Source organism: Lissotriton vulgaris, chromosome 9, assembly GCF_964263255.1.
Source record: "Lissotriton vulgaris chromosome 9, aLisVul1.2, whole genome shotgun sequence".
Lineage (NCBI taxonomy): Eukaryota > Metazoa > Chordata > Amphibia > Caudata > Salamandridae > Lissotriton > Lissotriton vulgaris.
In genome coordinates, this window is record NC_141697.1 from 1,185,035,401 (window position 1) to 1,185,057,169 (window position 21,769).

The 21,769-nt window shown below is 43.2% G+C and overlaps 1 protein-coding gene across 1 annotated transcript in view; it reads left to right on the forward strand.

The window, feature by feature from the left end:
* MBD4 (methyl-CpG binding domain 4, DNA glycosylase) overlaps window positions 1-21,769 on the forward strand; it is a 309,739-nt gene that overhangs the window by 272,621 nt on the left and 15,349 nt on the right. The window contains exon 5 of the mRNA XM_086939240.1: window positions 4,005-4,139. Within this exon, the coding sequence (XP_086795366.1) occupies window positions 4,005-4,139 (135 nt within the window). The remainder of the gene's footprint in view (window positions 1-4,004; window positions 4,140-21,769) is intronic.

A 21,769-nucleotide genomic window follows, 5' to 3' on the forward strand; every position in this document is an offset into this window, starting at 1 on the left:
AAAAGGGGGGTCACCTAGAAAAAGGCTACAGAAGTAGACTTGGGAACATGTTCAGGAGTTTCCGGGGATGAGGGCTCGGTTTGTGGGGGTCTTGGAGGCAGGGGGGCACAGTTGGTTGTCTTGGACCCGAGCTGGGGAGCTCAGGTGTAAAATGTTTTGGTTGGTTGGTGCCTGTGTGTCCGAGGTACCCACAGTTCTCATTTAGAGCGCTCTTAGTGCTGGACTCTGCAATGCGGATGTCCCTCGCCGGCTGGTCGGTCTTTGTGGGGTTGGAGTTCGTATTGAACTCAAACAAGCTTTGGTTGCTGCAAGCAGTCCTGTGCCCCCAGGTATTGGTGCAGGGCAGCTCCGGTTGGTTCTGGCATCTTCACACTTGGTGGGGAGACGGTTCTGACCTCTTGAAGCATGGTGACCTCTTCCTCGGCAGCTGCTGCATCGGCGAACCCAGTAGTTACCAAAATGGTGGACCAGCCGTTGCGGTCGGTGCCTACAGGTCGCAGAGAAGTGGTTCCTCAACTTCAAGAGAGATGCTGATGGTTTGGAGAAGTGCTGGAGACCCTCCCAAGGCTTTTGGAGGATGCACAGCTGCAGGACGGTTCGGCTTGTCTTGATTGTCGGGACAGGAGCTGGCAGGCAGGGTTTGGCGCCAAAAGTCCATTATTAGTCTACAGTTCTCCCTTCGTCTCTTCTTGATCCTTCTTGTGTCATGGCATTCTGCGGTCCTGGTGTCAGGGAGCCAACTACATACTCAATTTAGGTGTGTTAAGGGGACTGAACATTAGTAGCCATTGGGCTACTTACAGTTGGGATCATAATCCCCCCGACCACTTCCTGTGGGGAGTGAGCATAACCCTGTCCCAGAATTCCTAATTCCACCAAAATCAAAATGGTGTAACCCTTCATTCATGGGGCACATCAGGCAGCCCACCTTAACTGTGCATAGCTTATTTCCCGGCTGTCCTGGTGCCAGATGGGCCTAAAGTTAGTAGTGGGTTTCTTCGGGGAATTACCTATTGGCCAAGTGGTATCAGCAAATGCAAAATCTTGTATCCCGCAGCTGATCCACCAATGTAGTAAACTGGCTTTTTGTTGTCTACCAAAACGAGGTATACTATGTAGAAAGTCCACAGGATCCTTATTGGCTTACAGGGCTTAAATTAATAATCCTAAATGCTCTCTTTTGTGATAGTATGGGCAAGCAGTTTAGGCTTATCAGAGAGTAGTATTAAGCATTTGTTGTATACAGAGTGTCTGTAAAAGAGACACACACTCTAGAAGAAACTCAAGACCAATTTAGAAAAAATAATGGCCATTTTTATATTTATTTTAGCACCAAGAACTTCGTAATTGGGTAAGTACTTTTCAGTTTATCAATTTTTGCAGGTAAGTAAAAATGTCACTCAAATACGTTTTTTACTCGGCAATGCTTTCTTATGGAGAAAGTATGTTTTTTGCTTTACAAGTGGGCCATCGAGCGGGTGCTGGATTTGGATAAAGGCAGGGGTTGTTATTCCTGCTACTTCGCTACTGCCCAACTGGTGGGCGAACAAATCCAACCCTTCGCCGGTTGGTGATCCATCATTTCCCACAGATGGGTCTTGCAGATAATTTAGAAGGATTATGCCCTACCTTTTCTTTCTTCCCCACACAGTATTCCTCCTGCACCAGAAGGAATTCTGGAAGAGTATCTGTCCTTGCTGCAAGAGATGCGCCTTTTGCTTAAAATAACAAAACCGTGTGGAACCCAAAACACATTTGGAGGCTTGGGGAAAATAAACTATTGATAGGTAAGGGTGCCCACAAGGGATTTCATTGATTAATCTCTGTCAAAAGTTGTACACATTCATTATTTGTATGTTGAGCCCCAAATGGTGACTGAACCTTGAACAAAGCTAAACGTAACTTACAATATGCAACAGATTTTTACAGACACGGGTATATCTGTTTTTCTCAGAAGTACACCATTTTAATGGGAACAATAATGCAAAGGGTAGAATCAGAAACAACAGAACACCGTGAAAGAGAGTACATGGAGGAGCCTACAAATCGATGATGTGCGCATCTATTCCAAAGGATCAAAAATAAGGAAATTAATCTAAAACAATAGAAGACAATTCCTCAGTAGCCAAACATGCTGGGGAAATAGATATAGTAGTCAACATTTCGGTCTGTTGTGGCAGAATCGTCCGTCAGACCATCTTCAGGAAAGACAGTCAATTGTATTAAAAAGATACCCTAAGATCATGTTCGTTGATCAAGTCAAACCAGATAAATCAAGTATAAAGAAAGAAGGCCTTATGAATAGGCTCCTAAATAAAGTAGCAAGGCCAACAAAATCCAACCGCGAGGATGTGATTTGTTGCCGAATTATTTACAAAGAGATGTGAAATTAATCCACACTCCGGGAAGGCGGGAAATCAATTTCTCCTTTTCTCAACTACGAACCTCACACCAACAATACGCAATTTGGATAAAGGCAGGGGTTGTTATTCCTACTGTTTCGTCGATCCGACAAAGGACGGGGTCTCAGGCCTACTTGAACCATCCGATCACTTTCCTGCGGAAGGAAACGTTTTGAATGCCCACATTAGCTCAGATTCTTTCTGTCCTGGACTCAGGAGGCTGGATGATGTTCTTTGACGTGTTATGTTATGGAAAAAGTTTATTTGTAGACCGCACAGCTACTTGATTGAGTGTCCCGACGTGCAGGACATGTATTTTCATATACCTTGCATACATATACCATGTATTCTCATATAGATCCCACAGGTGTTACCTATCGTTCAATGTGGGTCAGGAGCATTTTCAGTTGGCCATGCTCCCTTTCTGCTTCACTTGTGCCCTGCTGATTTTAAAAGTGATTGTGTTGGTTTCTGCCCACTTTCTGAGTTGGGGTGTGATCCGTATCTGAATGACTGGCTGCTGAAAGTAAGCTTCGCTGCAGTCAGTTGTGGACTACCTCCGGATGGCAGAAAAGCTTCTGACATTGTTAGGGTTTCCCATAAGCCGACCAAAAATACAACCTGAATCAATCACAGAGGCTTCTGTTAATTGGGGATAATCTGGGGCACAGTAAAGTTCAAGATCCCCCCCCCCCCTCCCCCCTCTGCAACAAGTTCAGGACATTCAGGCTATGATCCTGATGTTTCAGACTTGATCGTAGACCGCAGTGAGGGGGGTAGCTCTGAAGCTTTTTGGCCTTTTACCCTCATGCATCCTGCTTGACAACTGTCACATGTGAGCCCTGCAGTGGGATCTAAAGTCCCAAGATACCCCTGAGTAGGCTATATGTAGAACCGATTTAAAGTTTTTCCAAATGTATTGTAATTATGAATGTACTGATTGTGAATAGACAGTTGACCTGCGGACCAGCAGAAAATATGGTGGCTATTCGTTCGAGTCAATTGTCTTATTTCGAAGAAACTAACGTAGAATTAACTTTTTAGGAATATGTTGGAGGTGGGGGTATTAGAGTTAATTAATTGCTAGGATAGATTGGGTCTGCACAGGAAATGGCTGGCATGGTGTAGGAATAATGCTAATACTAGCTCACTATGACATTCAAATTGTTAATTAAAAATTACCTTATCACTGGTCAAAATCTATCAAGCCATATAATATTTTCTCTGAATGCTTATCCACAAAACATAAAAACATAACTTCTCCTTTGTTTCCTAAATTCTTTATTGAAAAAGCTTGCAAATGACACCATGCTTTGTTTTTTTCTACTTCACACACACACACACATATCTCCTCACACACACACCTATATCTCATGGACCTTATGTCTTTTTATTTCCTTCTAGTGCATAGCCTGTCAAACTCTATGGGAGATACTCTGTACAATATGAAACACAATACTTTTAGGGAGACATGACCTGTGTGTGCGTTGTCTGCCCAAGAAAAGTGGTGGGCTCTGATGATGAACAGATCCGGCTAAAAAATGGCTTTGGTTACATCTTAGCAGTAGTCTGACTTGGAAAAGTGTTTTTATATATTTTCAGGTCTGAGGCCACCTAGAAGAAAGGCCTTCAGCAAGTGGACGCCACCTCGGTCGCCTTTTAACTTAGTTCAGGAAACGCTCTTTCATGATCCTTGGAAACTTCTAATTGCAACCATATTTCTCAATAAAACCTCAGGTAAGATGCAGTCTCATCTTGTGATACTTTGAAAGTAATGTTTGAATGCCAGTAATATGTTAGTTGTTTATCCCGCCCACATTATGATATCAGTTGGGGCTTATATCTTGGCATGTGGGATTGCCCTGACTTGAGGATGTTGCAGTGGCGGTTCGTCCATTGGGGGAGTTGGGGGTTGCCCCACTAGCCATGGACGACCGTCACTGCTGCTGTCATTGTTGTGCTTTCTGGCAAGAAACTTGGTTAAAAATTAAAGCTTAGTCTAGCACTCAAGAGGCAGAGCTACAGACAGCTTCTTTTTGAGGATGGGTTGGCGCGTTCGCTAGCCCCCTGACACAGGATTTATGAGCAGGGGGAATGGACAGGTAAGCTCTTGGAGTGGCTTGAACGAGGAGAACAGGATGCTAGATGGGTCAGCGCAATAGCAAACTCAGAGGGTACCCTAATCACTGACCCAGCACAGTGCTGACATATTTGCTAGTTATTACGAAGAGGTATACACTAGTTCTCCCAATTCTCAGGCCTCCCTGCCTACTGACCTATTGGTTATGCTTGATATCCCTACCATTTCGCCGCATGACATAGAGACTTTAGAGGCGGACATCACAGTGACGGAGGTTTAAAAGGCCATACAAAATGTCCGTTCCGGGAAGGCTGTGGCCCTAATGGGCTTCCCATCGAGCTATTTAAGCCCATGTCAATGCTATTTGCTCCCCACTTGCTTAATTTATACACTGAAAGTTTTGAGTCAGGTGTTTTACCCGCAGAGATCCACGCTGCCGCTATAGTTGTCATTCATAAGCCAAGCAAACCTGCTGAGGAGTGCAAATCATATCTCCCTAAATCCCTCTTAACAGCTGAGGCTAAGATTCTGGCCATACTTCTCGCAAATCATCTCCTCCACTTTATTGCTCATTTGGTCCATCCGGACCAATCCAGGTTTATGCAGGGGAGAAATACGGCCCGGAACCTGCATCGTGTACATGGGGTCCTTGGCAGACTTCACACCATCGAGGAAGACACGATTCTCTTGTCGTTGGACGCCTCAAAGGCTTTCGACTCCATTGAGTAGGGTTTTCTTTTCGCCATTCTGGCACGTCTGGGGCTGGGTCCCAAATGTATTCGTTGGATTCGGCTATTGTTACCCAACCTACGGCTCATGTTGCTCTTATTCTGCTGATATGCTGACTTTTTAAAAAACCCATTGTTCATGACGAGCTGGGCTCGTCATCAGTGTTTGAGGAGGCTACACCATGACGAGCCCAGCTCGTCATCAGCCTCGAAGGGGTTAATAATCATCGCTCCGCAAGTTTTTCGCTTCGTCAGGGCACTAGGCAAGGCTGCTACTTGTCGCTGTTGCTTTTTGCCCTTGTCTTGGAGCTGCTCGCGGTGTGGGTCCGGGGCGATCCGGAGATACGGGGGTTCAAGTGGACGGCATGGCGATCCGGAGATACGGGGGTTCAAGTGTGCAGCATGCCATGAGGACCGCATCCCGTTGTATGTCGATGATATCCTCTTGTACTTGGCCTCCCCTGCGCATTCACTGCGATGGGTACCCCACATTTTTCAAATTTTTGGCGTCCACTCTGGCTATCAGATGAATTGGTCCAAGTCCCAGATGTATGCGCTGTAGGGTTCTCCCCCAGCGAGTCCCCGGGCTTTAATATCCCGTTGGCACCTCGGGGTTTTCGGTGCTTAGGTATTTTCGTCACTCCTGACCTCGCGTCCCTTTTAAAAATGTTAGCACTCCCGCGCTTTGCTTATGCACAACAGAATACCCCTATTCGGATTCCGGATTCTTATTTTTCCCAGATTGACGGACTATTGTGGGGAGGGCGTACGCTGCGCATCGCTATGAACAAACTTACCATGGGTTGGTACGACAGGGGCATCGCTTAACCGGATCTTCGACTCTACTACCAAGCGTCACAGCTAGTGGTAGTTAATCACTGGGTGTTTGAACCTCACAACGAGCCTAATTTCTGCACCGATCACTGGCTCATGGGACGGGGCGGGTACAACAGGGCACTTTACACCAACCCTCATAAACTTTTTATGGGACTGCCCACATATTCAGGACTATTTGGTGAAAATCGCCCGCCAGCTTGGGAGGGCTGGAGGTAAATCCTTAGAGTTGTCTCCCCAACTATGCTTACTTAACATTTGGAGGGCGTCCGGCCTCACACAGGCTGAACAGACATGGGCCTCTATAGGCTTTCTTATAGCAAAGTGGAATATTGCACGACGCTGGGGGGTGGCTACAGTCCCACGCATGGTTGACTTGGCAAAGGTCATGGATACTGCCATGGTGGCGGAAAAGTCAGTATTTAAAGATCGAGTTTGCCCCAAAAAATGGAACCGGAAGTGGGGGAAATGGAATAGGTACAGAGGGGACATCTGCATCTCCCCAATGGTGGAACTCCAGATAGACAGGCGGGCGCTGATAGCGCAGTTGACGGCGGAGGTGCTGGCCTCTCCCCCTTAGGAATGACGCTCTAGATCTCTCCATCCCCCTCTCCCTGTTGCTGTCTGCTCACACCGGAGATATAATTTGTTTCTCTTAATATTGCCTAGGAAATGTATAACGAGTACTCCTTTGTGTGGACCCCCATTGACATGGGGTGAATGGCACTATGTTAAATTCACGTCTGTATTGGAGGAGGGTTTTCTTACAGTGACTCTATATTGTATGTACCGGTCTTTGGTTGCTGTGAAAATGCGATAAAAAGTTTTTAAAAACTAAAATAAATTAGAGCTTGTTTGTACCTTAAACGTAGGTGTATTTTAGATCCCTGAAGTGTTGGAGAACATACATCCTTCAGGTGACAACCACGTTCAGTACGTCTGTTGTGAAAACTTTCATCAATTTTATAACCATACTCCAGATTGCGAATTGCACATGCTACTCAAGTTGGTAAGAGACACATGTAGATGAGAACAGCGCCTTTCTTTGCATCTAAATGAATTTAAATAAATCTTTGTGGACTGCAGTAAGAATGATTATTACACCTGCTACAGAGATCTACATTCAGACTGCAATATACATATTTGATTTGTGACTGTTAGAACTAATAACATGTTCATTCTCCTGAAGGTTGATACTATAACTGACATCATGTCATTCTCCTGAAGACTCATAATAGTATCTCATAGGGCACCACTGTCACCTGTTGGTGTCAAGAAATTTGGTTGGGGTTGAGGTCTATACCAATAATCTCAAAGTAGAGTAAGAATCAATAAATTCTTAGCATGTGTTGGCTTCGGATACACTTGCTATGCACACTCCTGCCATCTAGTGTTGGGCTTGGACTCTACACCTTGTCTCAATGAGTCTTTTGTGGCTGACGTGGGTTCGAGACTCCTCCTCGAGTGAATGCGCATGATCAATAGCTCTATTGTCAGATTGTTTTGTGTGCCATTTGGATCAGACGGATGATGCCAGAGCTATTTCATTCGACTTCTTGACGCAGAACAGACAGTCATTTTCTATGGCCGATACTCCGACTTCATCGACCGTCACTATTTTCCCAGCAAAATCAACTAATTCATCGACTCCAACGGCTGCCTCATGTGCACACATTACCCAGCGTTGTTTAGAAATGCCCTGTTCTGGGGGATGGAAGAGAAGGAGAGACTTTTCCAAAAGTCCCCACAGTACGGAGCATAATACGCCTATTCGGACCAACAAAGCATCTGCAACCTCTGCGTGTCTCCAGAACACAACAAGATTGCACAGACTGTTACCTGGTCAAGAACAAAAAGACCCCTCTCTGTTGATGCAACAGACATCTAGCGTACAACATGGAGATGGAGACAGGCCGAATTCTCTGTGGACGAAGAACAGGTCTGCACCTGCAGAGAGGTAGAGGAAGGCCACCTTGTGTAGTCAAGGCTACATCGCTTTTGATGACCGAAGAGGAGGATCAATACGAGCCATCTCCTTCTAACATAGAACTCCTCGAAGAGCCTACGGGATCACTCCAAGGGCCGTGAGTATCTAGCGTCATTAGACCCTTTTATACTTAACCACCACCATCTTGGTGCACCACAGCCCATGGACTCTGGTCTACACTGAGAGCGCCACTTGGAGCCGAGACAGGACAAAATGCCTATCGATCCCAATCGGGCTCCAGGTCACAAGGGCAAACAAGGAGGGGATATAGAGAGCCCTCAGAGCTGCAATAGATAACGGTCCCGACAAAGCCAATGATGCTTCTTCAGCCCTCAATGCCGTTGGAACCATTGGCACTGCGCACCCACTTGGTGCTGAAAAAACCATTGGAGCCGAGCAGTCACAAGCCATTAACTCCATGTTAGCCTGACCCAGCTGCTGGTGCAGAAAAAGCTATCAAATGTCGATGCTACACAGAAGCATCAGCCATAAAAGGTACACATGGACAAGTCACCGGCAAAAGGTCTCTACCAAACAGAAAACCAAAACTACCGCAGATCCAGCTTTGGAGGAGAATATCTTTGAAAACCTCCAAGGACATATGTGGAAAACCTTTTGAGGTGGAACTAGTAACTGGAAAGATAACCCCTGGGGTATGGGTTGAACATTTTGAATCCCTATATGATTTTCCTAAATCTTTAGGCCCCTCTGCCCCATCTGATGATGCACTAGCCCCTATTCATTCTTCACTGGATGAGGTCGGTAATGCTATTTAGGTGATTCCCACTAATAATGCTCCTGGTCCCAACTGGACATATTTAAGTCTAATATTGACTTTTTCCTCCTTTATTAACTGTATACTTTAATTCAGCTGCTAGAACCATCATCCCAGAAGCGTGGTCTCCTCTGTAATAGTTCCTATTTTCAAGAAAGGCAATCAACAACATCCTAAATGTTGCAGGCCCATATCCCTGATCAGTTCAACAGCAAAGATTGTGGGCCCCATCGTAATGAACTGACTAGTGGATTGGGCCGTGGAAAAGACTGTTTTATGGGATATTCAGTATGGTTTACCAGGGCCTAGGCACCATCGAGCAGGGTCTTAATTTGTACTTGCTTATTGCCAGATACAATATTGCGATAAAAGGGGCTCTGCATGTTGCATTTATGGCCCTCAGCACATCTTTCAACAGGGTTAACAGGGAGGAGCTTTGGTCTATCATGTTGGAGATGGGGCTGACCCTCATATAGTTTTTTTGGGGGGAGGAGTAATTTACATTGCAATTTGTTATCTTCTGTGATGGATGGTGGAGAATGCACTGACCATTTTAATCTTAATCGGGGAGTTCGTCAAGGCTGCATCTTGGCTCCTTTTTTGTTTACTTCATATATTAATTACGTGAAAAATATCATTAATCAAAATTGACAAAGATTTGGCCAGAGTTGGTTCTCATTCGACCCTTTGCTATTTATACACAGATGATGCTGTCCTAATTTCATGTACGGCCCTGGGACTAGACGTTTTACCCAACTTATATGTAGAATTTATGGACAGTCTTGACGCTAATTTTACTAATTCCCATATCATGGTGTTAGGCTCCCGGAAAACCAGCACTAGATCATATTGCATCAACGGCAATCCTCTTAGACGAGTACTTGAATTCCCCTACTTGGGAGTTCTCTTATACAGTTCTTTATCCTAGTCACCTTTGGTATCGGCCAGAGGAAACGTATTCTCTAGAAGCAAAACGTCTGTGGTTGACTTTGCCTCTAGGCTGGGAGACAGTTGCAGAAAGAGCACTTCATACACTTGATGTCAAGATCGTGTTAATGTATTATAGTGGCAGGACTAAACCATTTAGGAAACACAGCAGTTATTTGTTGCTTTTATGAATTCTAGAAAAGGAAACATAATTTCCAAAGCATGCATTGCTCGAAGGATAGTTAAATGCATAGTTAGGTTATATTAAATCCAAGAGAACATTACTAACAGTTCCAGAAGCACATTCTACTAGGAAGAAAGGTGCTTCTATGTGCTGTCTAGGTGACATTCATTTAGCTGACATTTGCAAGGCAGCTACATGAACAAATCCACGCAGCACCATCAAATGCCTAGAGCCAAAGCAAGAGGAAAACTGCTTTACAGTATATGCATAGCATGTATAGCATAGTAGCATTCACTCAATAGTCATTTCAAAGTATATATTGCCAAGCACATCCTCTTATTCCTCCTAAACCCTGGAAACCGGTTTCCAACCATGCTTAGTCTTCTGGTGCATGTAATCAAACAAGTATTCTTCATCTAAAAGTTAATGGCATAGTGTGAAGTGTTCTAGCTGACCAGACTTTGTTTTAGGTTAAATGTTGTCCACTTCCGCATACGTAATCTGGTGAGACTGCTTCCTCTGATGATGCTGGAAAGAGTACAGAATGCCGGGTTTGCAGGCCTTTGTGAAGAGAGCCCTCAAAGCTTAGGGGTGTTAGTGACACTAGATGAAATCATAAGGTTCTGCATTCTTACTGACTGGAGGATTCTCAAATCTGAGGGAAAACATATGAGCATGTTTTCAAGTATCTGCATGGGAAACCTAAGTTATTTGCTGAAAATATTTTGAAATTGTTTTTCAATTTAATGCCAAAAATAATGAAATCAAACTGTTTTCTCTACATCACTTTTTTAACATTCCTATATGCTTTGGAAAGCAGGCATAAAGAAGTTTGTTAGGTGTCTGCCCCCCTCGTAAATATGTCGACACCGGTTCCTACTTAAGATTCACAGCATGTGTATTACAGATAAGTGGATGGTGAAGAATGAAGGATTGTGGTTTTGCTTCAGTGCAAATTCCAAACTCTCTCCATAAAATACTTTGGAGATGGGAAGCCTTTTCCAAGTGGATGCACAGAGGGGAAAGGGAAGTAGGATGGAAAACAGAAGATCCAGATTGAATTTGACAGTTGTTGGTGTCTAGTTCACAGCAGGTATGCAGCCTGTGCATTGGATCAGAGGTCCATATAGGGTAACCTCTGCAAACCGTATAGTGCAAAACGTATCCTGCCAATATAGATGTTGTTGAAGGTCTTTATCTGCTTCTCCAGAGATGGAGACACTGACAAGCTCAAGGGTAACCATGATAAAATCCTCAAACCATGGAGAAGCAGGATGAAACACTGCAGCAGATATAGGTAAGAGGAACAATAAGGAAAATGTAAATGCACTGAAGGAAACGTAACGGAATCAAGGGAAAAAACAAACATGAAGGACGCAAAAATAAGTGCAAGCTGATAAGAACAAGTGTGTACCTTAAACCACGTAAGATATAGTAAGATGTTTATTTCTGACTGCCTATATTGTCCAAAAACCTTTCCCACACTACCTTCTCCTTACTCGTGTATCTTTTGAGTCCTACCCTTAATATCTGCCCCAGCCTTTATAGGCTTTTTCTCCACCTCTTCAACTGACCTGACGCTGGTCTTACCTACCTAATGAACTTTGCTCGTAAATTCCTCGTTCGACTTTCAAGATAAGGCTGCTGAACCTGTTGTGATGGTGGATGGTCCCTTACAAAATAGAACCTCCCATTGAAATCCCCTCCTTTCAAGAGCCCGGAAGAAATGGAAGGTTTGTTGTTTTGAAATCTACAATGAAACCTATTAATGATTTTATAGGTATGTACAAAAATTGCAAACTCCCAGCATCTTTATGATAAAATCTTACTGTTTCCATCAATGAGATATTGCAGCGGTCCTTCCTGATTCTAGAATCTGTGAAGGCATCCATCTCAAAATCCAGTTCTCCCTCAAGCACCGTCACTGGAGAATGAGATCTCAGTTCATATGGGGGAGGTCTAAAAGCAAGTTTCTTAAGTTTACCATATAGCAAATTCCTTTGGAGATGTTGTAAGATCTCTTTTACATGCTTCCTGCGATCTGATATGAAATCAGAAAAAAACCGATCCTCTTGTAGAGGCCCTGGCCTGGCAGTTCGGGCTGGACTCTTTCCATATGGCACTATGGGTCGAGACTAATTTGTATATGGCTGGGTTCAAACTGGAATGGCATGGTGAGCAAAAAAAAAACCATGGATTGAGGCCCAGATCTCTGTACTAGGACAAATGTACGACATTGTTCTGCAATCTGTTCATCAATTGTTAATTTTGCATTTGTCACCCTGAGTGGAACGGGTATGCCCAGACGTGGGTCCCATGCTCTCCATGCCACTGGAGTCAAGCTATCCTGACTGATAAGGGGTGAAACCCCGAAACCAGTCCTAGGATGCATGTTTCCATTCCAAGGTGGACCGGGCCGGGAAGTTGGTGCTGGACTGTTCCCATAAGGCACAGGGTCAAGACTGATTTGCATATGGCTGGGTTCAAACTGGATTGGCATGGTGAGCAAACAAACGATGGATTTAGTCCTAGATCTCTGTACTGGGGTGAATGTATGACATTGTTTTGCATTTTGTCCATCAATCGTTCTTTTTGTACTATTCTGAAAATGCCACTATTCGAAAATTAAATTTTCCTGCTTGCCCAAAACAAATGTGCATTTCTGCCAGTATCCTGAGTCGCATGACTGTGAATGGCTCTCGTGCTGTGGGTTGAGTAGTTCCTCCATGGCAGTGATGCAAAGAAGGCCCAGGGGTGAGAGGAGTGAATCTTTCTGAGAGGATGACTAGGGAGTAGCCGTCCCATTTTCTGATTAGATTTTAAGGGGCTCTGTCTTCAATAAACACAAAGATACTTGATACCAGGCCTTCCCAGCCTTTCTTTGTCACCCTAGACAGTTTGGAGCCAGGATCAATGGAAGAACCGAATAGAATCAATTTTGAGAGTAGGCCCGGAAATTCCGCCACACAATGGCCTGCACCAGGTATAAAGGTCGGATTCTCTGAACCATGTCAAAACTCTCCTGGACCAGTAGAAGATTCAGAAGGACTGCTCTGCTACTGGAAGAACTGCCTTGCTGTCTGAAACCATGAAAATTGGACCTCCTACCGTTGATGCTAGGCTACCCAGTCTCTTGAAAGGTCAGTAGACTGACCTACAGTGTGAACTACAGGGATACAAGCTTCTAGAGGTCTCCCTGCAACAGACCGCCTGATCAACACCACTGTCCTTCTGCTGGCCTCTGCTGGAGTGAGCTCTGATCCCCAAAATGTTCCCCCAGGTCCTGTACCTTGGCATCAGTGAGGAATCCCCCTAAAGATAAAGGTGAATATCTTGAAGTTATGGCTCTTCAGGACTATGAACAGGCCTATTCACGCTAAAACTATGCTGCCAGTGACGACTGCCAACGCGAAGTTCTAGCAAGACCTGCTCTTCACACAGTCAGTGACCGTTTGTGATGACCAGCAACTCAAGACCTGTACATCACGCTGAGAGTGACCATGCGTAACAATCCACCACAGCAAAGCTCCTGCAGGAACCAGATCTTTGCACTACAACAGCAACTGTCCACAACGCTTCACCTGCTTTTTGCTTCAACAACCTTCTCCAACAGGAACAGAGCTCTCTGCGCTGGACTTGAGAAGTTAACTTTTCAGCTGGACTAACCTGGTTCCTGTATTTGACCTGCACTCCATCGTGTTCAGCTGGAACTTGTCTAGTGCAACCAGATAACCATGGTTGGTGCTTTCTGCTTCTTGGTGCTATTTTCACTGAAAGCTTTAAAATACAATATCTCTAGATCTACAGATTGGATTTTATTTGTTTTGGTGGCATTTCCTTTTTTTAAATGTCATCTATTTTTCTAAATTTGCTAGATTTTTCTTGTGTTGTATTTTCACTTTATTACTGTCTGTGTTCTGCATAAATACTTAACACATTGCCTCTAAGTTGAGCCTTAGTATCCAAAACAGTGATGGATGGAATGCTTCATTTAATCTCAGCCACTGGCCGCATCCCAATCCACCGTTATTTTGCACACCCTGCCACTTCAGTTTGGACCCCGCAATAGGCAAATCATTCTTGACCCTGGTCCAATCGGACCAGTTGAGCCCAAATGGCCAAGCCTAGTCCTCCCTTTACCGGCACACCTGCAACTCTGGACAGGTTTCGCCCTAGTTATGGGCTCATCAGCAGGGTACCGCTTGGTTCCAGTGACGGTGTGTACGGAACCCACGTCTGGAGAAACCTGTCCCACTTAGGGTGACTCAATTAGATTTGAACAGTGATGGATGGAATTTTTGAATTCATCTCAGCCACTGGCAATCACTCGGGCTGCATCCCAATCCATAATTATTTTGCACACCATGTCACCTCAGTTTGGACCCAGTTATATGCAAATCAGTCTTGACCTTGCTCCAATCGGAACAGTCCAGCCCCAACTGGCAAGCCAGGTCCTCCCTGAATATGAACACAAGCAACCCAGGACCGGCTTTGGCCTAGTTATGGGCTCATCAGCCAAGTGCAGCTTGGTTCCAGTGACTCAGTGTGTGGAGAGCTATCGCTGTTCTGGTCTGCGGTTAATTTGAGATAATCTCATAAGGCAATATGCAAGGATTCTGTACCATGTCCCAGAGGGAGTCTTGATAATTAGAAAAAGTGTTGTGAACTTTGAATAAGGTACAAAGTTGTTTTAAGATAGCTCTCACGATCAGCTTGCTCAAAAAAGATACATTCTGGATTAGTATAAAGGTAGTGAGGTCTCTAGGCTTAAGACCGGAACTATTCAGAATTGGTTTGATGTGGGAGGTCTTTCAGGTCTCTGAGAAAGGGGCTGTAAAAGACAGAACTGAATATGGTCCTTGTTATCAATATGAAGATGAAGATATATTTGAAAATCTGTGGAGGGCATGGGTCATTGGTAGACACAAAGTCCATATTAATTTAACAAAGTACAGAGGAGAGAAGCAGAGCAGACTTTTTGGAACATGCATTCATGGTGGGTAGAAAAGACTGAGGAGAGCCACAGGTTTTGGAGGAGATGTAGGATTCCAAGGTGGAGGCTTTCAGGACAGCGTACTATGGAGTTCAGAGGACCCGTATATGGGTAAAGTCTGTGGGGAACCTGCCTTTACAACTAGTTTTTTAACACGTTGTACCTTTCCCACACATTTTTCGTCACACATTTTTTTAGAACGCATATGCTTTTACAACATAGGCCTTTATCACGCATTTAAGGTATTCCGGGGATGTGGGGGGGGGGGGGGTCGCCCCCCACAAATGCATTATATGTATGTATAAATATATATATATATATATATATATATATATAATGCTGAAGTGGCAGCAGGACTGTAAAAGGGATCAGCTGGCTGGCGCTTCCATACCACTTTATGAGGGCTGAGGCTTTGAGCCTTCCATCAATCCGCGAGTGCATCTCAATTTGACGACACCAGGCTGGAGCATGATATATATATATATATATATATATATATATATATATATATATATATATATATATATATATATATATATATATACACTATATACACACATACATACATAAATATATAAACAATGCATGGTAAAGACAGAAGTTGTAAAATCATATGCGCTCAAAACAAAATGTGAGGTAAAAAGTGCATGGTAAAGACATGCAGAGTATTTCCCTGCGTTGTACCGTCATACAACCAGTCAGTGGAGATGAAGTGAAGGCTTCTGAATTCATAAAGAATTGTGTAAGGTTCTCTAGAGAAGGTCGAGTAGTAAAATCGATTTGCTTTCCTGTAGTGTTGTATGTTTTGCTGTGAGTTCTTTAGCACCATGTGTTAGCCAAATCAGTCTTTCTTTACCAGAATCTTTCTAGTGCTCATTCGTTGGATTTGAAAGCCTTCAATTCCTTTTTAAAAATCGGCTCTCAGTGGCGGCTGACATCTAAGGGGGGGGGACAGGGGTGCGGGTGCACGGGCAAAATAAAAATGAATAAAACTTACCGAACGCGACGGTCTCCGCTCCGGTCCTCTTTTTTCCACAGGAACTGGATGCAGTAACTTCCTTGACCAATCCTGGCACTGCACTCATGATGCATGAATGCAGTGAACTGATTGAAGTAAGTGGCCTTACTCGGTACTTCACAGCACTCTGGAGGCCTGCACTTGCTGTAACCCAGCTGTCTTAATACAGCTGGTTTAGAGATGTTTAAAGTGAGCCTGTGTGTGACGGCCAGCCAAAAAGTATGTGCACTTTAAACAGTGCATCAACAGCCCACCCTCCTCCATCCTGCTGTCACAGCAGTGGCCCTGCCCCCATCCTGACGCTCTATTCGGACCGGGGAGGAAAAATAAAATGGAAATAATTTACCATTTTATTTTTCATCTCTGGGGTTTTGGGGGGTTTAAGTGGGGCGACACTCCTCCACTCCGATGGAGGAGATGCCCCTGTCGGCTTGATGTGGTTTTTTGGAGTGGTGTACAGGTTTCACTGGAATCAATTTTTTGAGCACTGAGGTTGAGATATTGGTATGTGGGTTCACAGTGCAGACTGCCCGGGAAACATTGTTTACAATGCAGTGTTTACACCGCACGACCTTTACCACGCAGCCATTACAACGCAAGTCATTACTACGACTTGCGCTGGATGGCGCTCTTGGTTAAGTAATAGTTTGATTTTCTATTCCAACACCTTCCCTACTGTTACGTGGGCTGGAGTTTGAATAGAAAATTAAAATAATCCTCAATCCAGCGCCCTCCAACGCAAGTCATTGCAACAACTTGCGTTGTGAAAACCGCGTTGTAAAGTACTGCGATCAAAATGATCGCATTGTACTGACGTACATCCGACTGCCCAGGAGGAAGTGGTTGATATCCTTTGTTTAATGTTTGTTTATTGTTTTATGTGCTTCTTCACGATAGCATTCTCACTGATAGTAATGAACGTTGAATAGTCCTGCTAGGTGGGACTATTCTACATTCATGATTTAAGTGAGAATACCTATGATTCTCTAGAATTAAAAGGAAGTAACATTTCTTTCTTGAGGTTCAGAGATGGATGCTTCTTCAATGTGGGTGAGGGTTGAGAGTGAAGCTAATTGCATTATGGTCAATCAAGAAGATTCTTTAATTTCCCATGCCCCAGGCAAGGAGAAGACAACATCTAAGATGCATCTGGCTGAGCATGATTCGGTCTAGACACTAATTGACGCAGGTACCAAGCCCAGATTCATGATCATGTCTCTAGGAGGAGGCAGGCTAGGTATGTTGAGCTAGGTATTGAGTTCTCTGAGAATGCAGAGTTTATGGTGTACCAGTGTTTTAGTGACATTGAAGTCCCGAAAGGCTTCAGCTGAGGCAAAATTCAAACGCAGTGGATGACTGTCAGTGGGAAAGAGCGTGCAGCAGCATTGGAAAGATAGGACCAGGCATTATATACAAAAGAGAAATTTGAAGTACAAAATGTTCTACTATTCTGTTTAGCCATGAGAAAGTCCTTTCGGACGAAACACGTGTCTGCTGCCTGTTTCGGATGTTACAGAAATTTTGTTAAGATATGAAATAAAGGACATACAAAGGAAAATAGAGACCGTCTTATTGACTTCCTTTTTGCATATTTGGGTGGCTAAAGCCAGTTATAATGATTTGGACTTCTTTTTGTGCCTCTGCATATGTGCATCGTGTATATAAACCTCAAGTGGGACGTCTATCAATCTTGAGAGTTGATCTAGCCTCCTACTGACAGAGGGAGGCTTATTGCTTGGAGAGCACTACAGCATACCAGATTCCGGAGAAATCACTTCCGATAGATGAAGGGGGTAGATGTGCATGTGGAAAGTGGCATTTATGCTTTGTTCTTTTTTTGTGTAATGAGGTAGTGATTTATTTTCAGCAACAGAGTAGTCAGCACTTTAAGTGTCAGGTGCATAGTCATGTAGATGACAGTGACTTCTCCATATCCTCAGCAGTGTGGTTTTGTGCGTAGACCAGGTATCATGGGAATTAACTAGTCTAGAATATGGGCAAGGCTGTCTGTGAGGTGTAATGAAGATGAGGTCTACGCTGGAATAAAAAATCAGGTAAGATGTGGAAGCGGTTCTTTCTTTTCAGAATTGCATTGATGTGGATGTAGGAGACAAAACATTTTAAGGGAGAGAGATGAGTACTAGCAGAACAGTTAGCACCCTCTTAAAGATTGTTATAATGCAGGTTTCCTTAAACTAAGGGTAATCCGAGGTTGTCAAGAATACTCCTTGTTCTGCCGCTTTCCTTTTCCTTCATAGCGTCTGTAATACATGCGTAAGTGTCTCTGTCTCAGCCTACTGCTGACTTTGAGGTTGTATGTTTCTAAAATTCCAGCCATGGGTTGGAGAAGTGGTTGAAAGATGGCCCATACGATAAAGCCCTAATTTCCTCTTTATATAAATTCCAATTAGATACTGCCCATGGTCGCAAAACGCCAGGACAAAGAATATGGAAACAAGAACTTCAACAGAAATTGACGCCCGGGGAATAAGGAAAGCTGCTTCAGAGGGCTCGCATTTTTGCCTTCGATGTGCACCTTCTTAAAACATATCCCAAGATACTGACCTATTGGTATCAAACTGCTGAGAAAAGTAACAAATGGAGTCCTTCAGCCAGTGATTGGGGGGGGAGGGGGTGTATATACATATATATGAAGAAAACAGTCCCTGTTCCGTCACTAATCGGCGGAACACAGCAGGTTTAGACCTCCAATGGCCCTAATGAATGCAACGAAAATCAAGCTGAGAAAACAATCAAGCCTCAAGTGAGTTGCAGAGTGACGATTTATTCGATAAAGGATGACGCGTTTCACTCCACTAGGGAGCTTGTTCACACATTATATATATATATATATATATGTATGTATATATATATCGCGTCACACTTCCTTTGGCTAGAAAGGATATCGGGCGCACTCCTTTTGATTTTCCACAATTTTCATTTTATTTTCAATTAGTTAAGGCAATTGAAAGCATTCGATTGTGGAAAATCAAAAGGAGTGCGCCCGATATCCTTTCTAGCCAAAGGAAGTGTGACGAGGTTTAACGGCGTGTTTCCGCCGTAGGTGAACGCACCCACGAAGAGCGCTCCAAAATCGGGGAGAGGTGAACCAGCGTGTGATATACTGGCCAAAGTATTTTATTTTCAGTCAGATCTCGCATTTTGGAAAGCGAGATCTTTCAAACAAATGCTCGTCTCCAATATGTTGCCAGAAAAACAAAACCCAAAAGGGAGTGGCGTGAACTGATTGAAGAGAAAGCCAGGTTTTATAAAGTGTTCGAAATGTAAGGCCTGTAAACTGGGGGTAAACACACAGTCATACACTATAGGTCTTTCAAAGAGAATAAAACAGATTAGAGGTTTCTTCACATGCAAAATGGAATATGCCATCTACGTACTTCAGTGCCCTTGTGGCCTGAGGTAAGTGGGAAGCACGATCCATCAAGTACATATTTGGATTTTGCAATACATGAGGGCCATTCGCAACGCTGACAGAACATACCCAGTTGCCCGTCATTTTGAGGCCAAACATGACAAAAATGAAGCAGGGCTCTGCTATTTTGCTATTGATTGCGTCCCAAAAAGTATTTGAGGGGGAGACAGACTAAAGAAATTGAGGCGCCTTGAATCAAGATACATCCTGGAACTCAATTCAAAGGTACTGGGAGGTCTCAATTTAGAAGAGGATTTAAACACACACCTGTAATAATTTGAGCGGTAGTCGGGTATCTGTCCACTGATAATGTGAAAATGAAGGAACTAAAATGCATGAAATGTGTAGAAATTGTTGAGTCGGTAGCTATCCTTAGTTTTAAATGTGAGTTTTTTTTAAATTTAATTTGGGCACTTTTTCACTATTTATGGGTAGTTTTACTTGAGGAATACCTTGTATAGAGGTTGGATGATGCCCACTGGGGCAATAAACAAAGGCTGCATTAGACTCGTGGTAGAGTTGCTGCAATAGATTCATAAGCAATTTGAGAGAGTGGGACTGTATGCCCACTTGGGCAACATGTTTCGCATTAATTTGAGTCTTATATAATTATAAGCCTTATAAAATGTGCAAGACTCGGGCAATATTCATTTGCCTATGTCGTTATTAATTTATAATAGCGGCTGCCGTTTTGGAAAAGAGCGGTCTCAATAAAGTTCTCAAGCAAGGAAAATAGAAAAAATCATATGCCTTGAGCTCAAAACTGTGATATTGTTTAGGTTCCGCTTCATCATGAAATCATAACTGATGTTTGCGCGCCGCTTTTATGGGCTTTCTCCCCCCCTCTCCCCCCCTGTTTCTGCATTTTAACAATGTTAAATAATGTTGTTTTGATTGCAAGCGCGGCACTGATTTTAAAGAAACTACAAGTCTTTCTTTGTTGCCATTCCCTTTGTAGTCCTTGTCACATGATCGCTTATGGTGCACAGTGGTTAAAATGGCGATTGTAATCATATGAAACTTCGGCGATCAAGCCTGCTGGTCAGGCGAAACGCGTCCGAGGGCTGACTGAAAATAAAATACTTTGGCCAGCAAAAAATGAGGGCTGACTGAAAATAAAATACTTTGGCTAGCACACAGTTTCGTCAACTTGTGGTGTTTACTGCTTGGGAGGAAACATATGGTAAAGACACGACTTCGGAGGTCTTTTTTGCGACGAAACACCCGCTGGTTTGGTTGGCGGCAGCAATTTCCGAAATATAAATATATATATATATATATATATATATATATATATATATATATATATATATATATATATTGCGCTCCAACTCCTCCTGATTAGTCAAGAAGACAAAACAGCACTCGAAGGGGTATTATTTGCCAATCACGCTGATTTTATTTCGCGGAAGGGGCTCACACAGACGCGTTTCGGCATGCTGCCATCGTCAGTGTGTGTTACACCAAGTGCATTGTCAACATGTTAATAAAGCTTTCAGGTGATCATAAACATGAACATGAATATTGACAAAGGACTCATCACATTACTCAAAGAGCGCGCCATCTTGGAATGACATCTGATGTATCTTTTGTCTCAACCAGTCAATAAAATTGAAATTGAAATTGAATACAATACAGCCTACAGATGGGCAATCGTTCCTTGAGAACAGTGATGCTTATGTTATACAAATTGTTCTTAACATGAACAAAAAATCAAGCCGTGGATCGGCTAATGTCCTTCATCTTTTCATGTCTACATTTCCATCTTTGTTCAAAAATACATTTTTTTTCCATATACTATGGAAAAGTTACTCTTGAAGGGAAAAGAAAGCTCAACAAACAGATGCGATAGATTCTCAGCGGAAAAAATGTCATGACATTATATTACTACAATCAACTCTTTAAATTAATCATGTAGAGTTATATCTCTATGTATATCTAGGGATGTTAGTTTATAAAACAGCTATAATATCATTAGCCTAGAAAACTAATTCAGAGAGAGAAAAAGGCATTCGCCTACTGAGACAAAATCATAACAACATTCTGAGACATTCCCAAATCATTTCTAATTCATGATTGCATGATTACTTTACAATTGGCATAATTCATAGAGGCTGAAATATTATCCTCAAATTATAAGGTTCCAAATTTTCATCATTTAACAATCAAGAGTTCATGGTTTCAAAATAGGAATCAAGTCAGATCCAATCAGATCTGATTGAAATGTCAATTAAGAGTTAACGGAACAAATATCAAATACACAGAACAATCATGTTGATTAAGGGGACGGCATATTAAGAGATAAATTCCAGCTAGCTCACGTCCACATAACAAGGTTGAGCTCATACAGTGTTCAAGTTCTTCATTCTTTACTGTAAGCTATGTCTCTTATTTACCTAGATGGAATG